The 8,716-nt window shown below is 41.7% G+C and overlaps 1 protein-coding gene across 1 annotated transcript; it reads right to left on the bottom strand.

Annotated features, from left to right (window-relative positions):
• Positions 1 to 702: 702 nt before the first annotated feature.
• LOC138908487 (uncharacterized) lies at positions 703 to 1,518 on the bottom strand. The gene has a single exon (XM_070199160.1). The coding sequence runs from the start codon at positions 1,516 to 1,518 to the stop codon at positions 703 to 705; it is 816 nt and encodes a 271-aa protein (XP_070055261.1).
• Positions 1,519 to 8,716: the final 7,198 nt, after the last annotated feature.

Here is an 8,716-nt window from a genome sequence, read left to right on the forward strand (position 1 = left end):
ACCTTCTCGCGCACCATAAATGATAAATCACACGCTTTCTGATCCATGTAACTCTTTTGTCTGGACTGTGCTGTGTGAAGTCACTCCTGAATCAACTTTACCTTCTCCAAGGCATCTTTCAATAAATCAGTACCATATAATATTTCCTCGCGAGGCTCAAACCATCTGATGGGTGAACGACATCGCCGACCATATAAAGCCTCAAATTGGGCCATCTCGATGCTGGACTAATAACTTATATTGTAAGCAAACTCAGACAAGGGCAAGAATCGATCCCACTAACCTCCAAAGTTAATGACACATGCTATGAGCATAGCCTCCAGAATCTGAACTGTCCGCTCCGACTGTCCGTCGGTCTGCGGATGAAAAGTTGTGATGAGCTCTACTCGGGTACCCAACTCACTCTATACTGCGCTCTAGAAATGCGAAGTAAACTGAGGGACTCTATCTGATATGATAGAGACAGGAACACCATGCAACCGAATAATCTCCTGAATGTAAATCTGGGCCAACCTCTTTGAGGAGTAAGTAGTCACAATCGGAATAAAATGTGCCGACTTGGTCAACCTGTCGACAATGACCCACACGACATCTAACTTCCTCAACGTCCGCGACAACCCAACAATGAAGTCCATAGTGATGCGCTCCCACGTCCATTCTGGTATAATCATCTGTTGGAGTAGGCCACCTGGCCTCTAGTGCTCATACTTGACATATTGGAAGTTTAGACATCTCACCACATACTCGACTATGTCCTTCTTCATTCGCCGCCACCAATAATGCTGCCTCAGGTCGCGATAAATCTTTGTAGCCCCTGGATGAATAAAATACCGAGAACTGTGCACCTCTATCTAGAATTTTCTCTCTCAAGCCATCAATATTAGGAACACATAGGCGACCCTGGAGTCGCAGAACACCATCCTCACCAATAGCAACCTCCTTGGCACCACCATATAGTACCGTCTCTTTGAGAACCAACAAGTGTGGATCATCGAACTGACGAGCCTTGATCCACTCATGTAACGAAGACTGAGCCACGACACATGCAAGAATATGACTGGGCTCTGAAATATCCAACCTCACAAGTCTTATAGCTAATGACTGAATGTCCAAAGCCAAAGGTCTCTCCTCTACTAGAATGAATGCCAAACTACCCATACTCTTGACCTTTCTGCTCAAGGTATCCGCAACCAAATTCGCCTTGCCTGGATGATAAAGGATGGTAATATCATAGTCCTTTAGTAACTCAAGCCACCTGCGCTGCCTCAAATTTAGATCCCTCTGCTTGAACAAATGCTGCAAGTTGTGACGATCGGCGTTAACCTCACAGGACACCCCATAAAGATAATGCTTCAAGATCTTAAGAGCATGATTTATCGCGGCCAACTCCAAATCATGCATGGGGTAATTCCTATCGCTGGGCTTCAGCTGACGTGAAGCATAAGCAATAACTCGCCCCTCATGCATCAATACACAACCCAGTCCAACGTGTGAAGTGTCGCAATACACAGTATACATCCCTGAACCGGAAGACAACACTAAAATTGGTGTTGTGGTCAAAACCGACTTGATCTTCTGAAAGCTCGCCTAGAAATCGTCGGACCATCTGAGCAGAGCACTCTTCTAGGTCAATCTAGTCAAGGGCGCTGCAATAGACGAGAAACGCACCACGAACCAACGATAATACCCTGTTAACCCCAAGAAACTCCTGATCTCGGTCGATGTGGTAGGACAAGGCCAACCCTGAACTGCCTCAATCTTCCTAGAATCTACCTTAATGCCCCCACCTGATACCACATGCCCCAAGAAGGCCACAGAATCCAATCATAACTCACACTTGGAGAACTTAGCATAAAGCTTATATTCCCACAAGGTTTGAAGCACTAATCTTATATGTTGCTCATGCTCCTCTATACTACGCGAGTAGATCAATATGTCATCAATGAAGACAATGACAAATGAATCAAGATACGTCCTGAACACTCGGTTCATCAATTCCATGAACGCCACCAGTGCATTAGTCAAACCGAAGGACATCACCAAAAACTCATAGTGACCATATCTAGTCTGGAAAGTTGTCTTCGAAATATCCGAAGCACAAATCTTTAGCTGATGATAACCAGATCTCAAGTCGATCTTAGAGAACACCCTGGTACCATGCAACTAGTCAAACAAATCATCAATACGCGGCAGTGTGTATTTTTTCTTAATAATGAATTTGTTCAACTGACGGTAATCAATGCACATCCGCATACTCCCACCCTTCTTCTTCACAAACAACACTAGTGCGCCCCAAGGCGACACACTAGGTCTAATGAACCCCTTCTCAAGCAACTCTTGAAGCTGCTCCTTTAGCTCTCTAAGCTCCTTGGGAGCCATATGATAAGGCGAAGTAAAAATAGGTTGGGTGCTCGGCACCAAATCAATGCCGAAATCGATATCCCGATCTGGCAGCATACCTTATAGATCAGCAGGAAATACATCGGAAAACTCTCGAACCACCGGCACTGAATCTAACGTGGGAATCTCTGCAGTAGTATCTCGAACAAAAGCCAAGTAAGCCAAACAACCCTTCTCGACCATATGTCGAGCCTTCAAGAAAGAAATAACTCGGCTGGAAGTACCGACAGACGAACCTCTCCACTCTAATCTGGGCGACCCAGGCATTGCCAAGTTGACAGTCTTGGCATATAAATCAAGAATGGCATGGTACGGGGACAACCAGTCCATGCCCAATATAACCTCAAAATCAACCATATCGAGCAATAGAAGATCCTCTCAGGTTTCATATCCACAGAAAGTCACCACGCAGGACTGGTAGACCCAATCCACAATAACATAATCACCCACCGGAATGGACATATATACATGAACACTCAATGACTCGCATGACGCATCCAAATAAGGAGCAAATAAAGAAGAAACATAGGAGTATGTAGACCCTGGATCAAATAATATCGAGGCATCCCTCCGGCAAACAGAAATAGTACATGTGATTACTGTATCAGAAGTGATTGCCTCTGGCCTGGCAGGGATAACATAGAATCTAGCCGGTGTACCACCTGACTGGACTCCAACTCTAGAACCACCCCTGACCACCTGCCCTATGCCTCTAGCCGGGCAGGCGGGCGGTGTGGTAGCTGGTGCGGTAAGCATAGGCTGATAGTCCTGTTGTTCAGCCTTGCTCCGAAGTCTGGGACAAAACCTCTTCACTTGGCCAAGATCCCCGCACTCGAAACAACCCCTCAAAATGGTGGACTGCTGACCTGAAGTCTAATCTTGATGGCATGAATACCCACTAGAGAAGCCTTGAATAGCTGGTGGGTGGTAAGTACTCTCTGGAATTGCACTGAAATAAGGTTGTGCTGGAGCACTCCGAGCAGGCGGTGGTGCTAACTGCATGGGCCTGCTAGGCTGACCCCTCATGAGCTGACCTCTACCCCCAAGTGAGGCACCACTGAGGTCAGTTTAGTGGTGCCATTTAGTGGTGCTCCGTCTAGGGGCAGAGGTCAGTTTGAGGATTGGCCTTCGCGATTGCGAGGCCCTTTTTCGCGATCGCGGAGAAGGGAGATCTGGGCGGAGACATGTTTTAAAAACGGGACTTAGGCCATTTTCTCTCATTTTCATTTCCCTTGGCCAATTTTGGAGCTCTTGGGGGGGGGGGGGGGGTCATCTAGCATCATAAGGTAAGTAATTCCTACCTAATGTGAGTTTAACATATAGATTATGGGTAGATTTTAACATGTAGCGGGAATTTTAGGATTTTGTTGAAAAACCTATGTGTTGGTAAAAATAGGATTAGACTATGAAGATGATTATGGAATTAAGTAAAAATTATATATTTATGTTCGTTTATGGGTAATATATATTTACAAAAAATATTTGAAATCCGGGCACGTGGGTCCGGAGGTAAACTTTAGGAATCTTCCAAATTGGGTTGGGTAATTACTCTAATAGTTAATCATGAACTTTTGAGTATATATTGATTAGTTTATTCAACCTTTGGCTAGTTTCGGGTTGCTTGGTTCCGATTTGAGGCTATAAGTGTGATTTGTGGACCGGAAAAAGGACTTGAAAACTAGGTAAGTCTCTTTTCTAACCTTGTAAGAGGGAATTATCCCCATCGGTATTTTAAATAGTTATTTGCTAATAATTGTGAGTGTTATGTACGCATGAAGTGGCGAGAGTCCGTACGTAGCTAAATTATGCTTATGTCCGGGTAGACTTAGGACTTTACCATGCATTACTTATATTATTTACACCCAACTTTTTAGTTTAATTACAATAATTTATAATTGAAATTAGATGAAGGATTTTATGAGACCGAGGCACCCGAGCTTTCCTTAACACTCTTATGAAATAATTGGCTAAAAATGTAAGTTTGGGGGAGAGACGAGGAGTTTGAAAAAGGTATCAAAGAACAAAAGAGAAAAGAAATAAAGAGAATAAAAAGCAAGAAAAATAAAGAACAAAAAGAAAAATGCAAAAAGAAAGTGAATAAGTTGAAGAGTTGAAGGGATTCAAAGAAAAGTAATGGTGCAAAGTATGGAGAAATCAAAGAAGGAGAAAATGAATATCATGACCAAGAAAGAGTGATGTTAAGTCTCTCTAGTTCCCCTAAAGAAAAGAAAATTCCTCAAAGATTTGGCAAAGCATGAGCCTAGAAAAGAAAATGGAGTGCTTAAGGAAAGATGAACACGTTCTATCATAGCATTTCCAACCTTAGTCCAAAAGCCTTCATTGCATTCCAAAAATGCCCTACATGATTTCAAGCCAAGTGAACTTACATTAGTGGTGATTTACATGAGGGGCAAGCCTATGGTACTTAAAGCCGTACTTGCAACATTCTTTTGAGAGAGATGAGCGAACCTTTCACAAATCTTTGGATTGAGTGCTAAATTTTTAAGTGAGATAGGCAAAGGGAGAGTAGAGGAGGAGGAGTTTGGGATCCACAATGACCTATATGAAAGAGAGAGCTTCCTCGATGAACAAAGTTAACTCTTGATGCTTAAGTGTCACACTAGAACTATTTGTGCTTAAATGTTTAACTTGTTGCCTTGTTGATAGTTCATAAGTAGTGTGGATAATTGTTGATCCCAATTGATGTGTGATTGATTCACTTTTGATTAGCTGGAATGGCACCTAGCTTCTGGAGGTGGGAACTACTTTATTTGCTTGAGGATAAGTAAGTTTGGGAGAGTTGATAAGTGGGGATTTTGACTACTTATTAGTGCCCTTTAGCTTTCGTTTTAGTCCAAAAGTGCTTAATTGTGTTCGCGAAAATTGATGAACTGTGCTTAATTGCAGGAATATTGGAAGATGAGATCCCGAGATGAAATCCAACTCAAGAAGGAGTAATCTGAACTCAAGGACAAAAACAGGCACAAAAGCTCAGAAGTGCGGACCGCAGAATATCATCTATGGCTACAGGTTGTGAAGAATCTTCCATCAGAGAATGTTGCAAAGTGCGGTCCGCACATGAAGTGTGCGGCCGCAGAAGCTGGGTCAGGGAAAAAGTTTAGAGAACCTGCATCTCAAGCTCACCAAAAGTGCAGACCGCACAATTATTGTGCGGCTGCCAAAAAAGAGCTACGCGACCGCACTTACATTTGTGCAGATCGAAGAAGAACAAGGTGCGGCCGCACTTACAATTGTGCAGACCGCAAAAAGAGTGAAGTGCAATCGCAGATCAGAATTATGCAGCCGCAGATTTCCAATCCTGTCAAGCTGAAGAAAAGTGCGGACCGCACATGGAATTGTGCAGTCGTAGAATTTTCGAAAGGGCATTTTTGTCAGAAAATTCCAGCCATGTATAAATAGAAGAGTTTCACTTTTTAGGTTAACTTTTGACATCAACTGCTACAGTAGATAATTCCTTTTACTCTTTTTGGTAGTTTTTGCTATTTTGAGCTTTTTGAACATAGAGTTTATCATTTTAATTAGCAATATGGGTTTAATTATCATTTCTTCTTATTTTTCTTCCAATTTAAGCACGAGTAGCTAGATTTTTACTAGGGTTGTGACCCAACCCTAGTGTGTAAACTTAATGGGTGTTTGATTGATTACTTGTTTATGGTTGGGTGTTTAATATTTAGCCTCGTTCTTGCTTTTATTTGAAGAATTAATGGTTGCAAGCATTAGTTCATGCCTATTTGACTTGGTCTCTACTTGAGAAAGAGAGACATAATCTAAGAAAACTTGGCTAACAAGAAATTGGGTCAATCGAGAGATTTATAAGCCCAATTAAAGGGTTGAACCTAGAGATAGTAAACCCGGCTTCAGCTTTTATTCAACCATTTTATTCAATACCCATTTGGACTTGAGAAAGCCAAATTGGGCAAAATTGTTCTTTGACCGAGAGGTATTGAGTGGGTAACCAAGTGTTGATAGTTATAATACACCCCGGCCAATAAAATAAGCTTTAAAGTTTACAGCCCATTAGGCAAATACCTAGGTGAAGGTCATAGCCCTAGGCCTTTTATATCATTTGAAAAACAACAAAAACAATTTCGTAGTTTCAGTCTTTAAATTGCAATCGTAGTGTAATTTAGGTTTTTAAATAACCAAACTTTGCGGAAGTGCAAATTTAGATATACAAACTCATACGCTAAGATATATACTACTAACTCCCATTCATATAGCTCCCTGCGGAATTCGACCCCGACTCTTATTGGGTATTACTATTGCATCGATAGTTTTTATAACCTCGAATAGAGGAGTGAAATTGGACGAGATTAGTGACTTGTCGGGAGGTTTGGTTTTTGATTTCGGAGTGAAATGGGACACATACTCCCTAAATTGGAAGTTTAAGTCGTAGGAGTTTTTTTTGTAGTTTGAGTTGTATAAAGACGACTCCGGAATGGAGTTTTGACGGTTCCAATAGCTCCGTAGGGTGATTGTGTTCTTAGGAGCGTGTCCGGATGTTGATTTAGAGGTCTGTAGGTCATTTTGGCGTTAATTGGCGAAAGTTGGAAAGTTGGAAGATTTTAAAAAGTTTGACAGGGAGTGGACTTTGTGATATCGGGGTTGGATTTTGATTTTGAAAATCAAAAAAGATCCGTAATGTCGATTACGACTTGTGTGCAAAATCTGAGGTCAATCGGACTTGATTTGATAAGGTTCAACATCGAATGTAGAAGTTGAAAGTCTATAAGTTCATTAGGCTTGAATTGGGATGCGATTCGTATTTTTGATGTTGTTTGAGGTGATTTGAGGCCTCCATTAAGTTAATATCATGTTTTCGGACTTTTTGGTATATTTGGTTGAGAACCCGGGGGCCTCGGGGGTGATTCAGATCGATATCGGATCAATTTAAGCTTGTGCAAATATTGAAGCTCCCAGTTCTTGTGTCATCGCACCTACAGAGGGATTGGCCCCAGGTGCGGACTCACATGTGCGAGCAGTGGAACGCAGAAGCGGAGGTGGAAATCGAGGCATGGCTCGTAGGTGCGATAATTGTTCCGCAGAAGCGGTGTCGCTTCTGCGATAGAGAAGAATGCAGGTGCGGCCAGAAGCGCAGGTGCGACTTAGTCGCCGCAGGCGTGCATGCGCAGGTGCGACCTGCCCTCAGATGCGAAGTGTGCTGGGCTTAGTCATAACCGCACCTGCGATAGAAATTCCGCATGTGCGGCAGTAAGGTCGCAGGTGCGACATAACTGGGCAGAAAAGAGGATTTTTCGAGGGTTTGCTTCGTTTTCATTTTTGGGACTTTCAGAGCTCGGATTGAGGTGAGAGTTTGAGGGATTTTCAGAGGAAGCATTTGGGTAAGGATTTTTGACTCGTTTTTGATTAATTCCCACAAATTTACTGTTAATTACACCTTTTAATTATGGTTTTGGAGTTTAAAATTAGGGAAATAGTGTAGAAGTTCTTAAACCAAGTTTTTAGGTCTAGAAAGGCTAAATGAGGTCGGATTTGGATAATTCTTATATGGTTGGACTTGATATCGAATGGGTGTTCGGATTTTATGATTTTGGTAGGGTTCCAAGACTTTTTGGAATGGTTTTTCAATTCTTAGCTAAGATCATTATTTAAATTAGTTTCTTATAGTTATATTTATAGTATGAAATTATTTTGGCTAGATTCGAGCCGTTTGGAGTTGGAAAATCGAGGGAAAGGCCTTCTAATTGATTGATTGAGCGTAATTTGAGGTAATTGACTTGTCTAACCTTGTGGGAGGGGGGGATTCCCCTTAGGATTTGGTATTTTGGTAATAATTTATGTTATGTGAAGGTCGTGTACGTAAGGTAACGAGTGCGTACACAGGCTAAATGTTGAAATTCTAATTTTTACTACGTAGTTTCCTTTTTCATACTTTAATTGAGTTACTTTAGCATGTCATAGTCATCATGTTTAGCCTAATTTCACATGTCTACTTGTCTTATCTCCTATTTGCAACTTGCATCGCATGTTTAGTTGAATTACTTACTTTTCTTGATTTCCGTATTCATTACTTAACCGTGGAAATTCTTTACTTGAAATTTCTATCCTTGAAATATCATTTATTTAGTTGTTGTATTTTGGATTTCGTGTTATTGTTGAAGTGTTGTTGTTATTGTTTGCACGAGATTTCTGCCGTGCCGTTTGTGATTATTGATATGCATGCGATGGTATAAGGTTTGGGTATTGCAACGCATGCGGTGAGATAAGGTGAACTTGATACGCGTTGTTAGTAGGGGAACTACTAGAAGCCATACGGTGTGATAAGGCGGGGTAA

The sequence above is a fragment of the Nicotiana tomentosiformis genome, chromosome 1 (assembly GCF_000390325.3).
Source record: "Nicotiana tomentosiformis chromosome 1, ASM39032v3, whole genome shotgun sequence".
In the NCBI taxonomy this organism is placed as follows: Eukaryota; Viridiplantae; Streptophyta; class Magnoliopsida; order Solanales; family Solanaceae; genus Nicotiana; species Nicotiana tomentosiformis.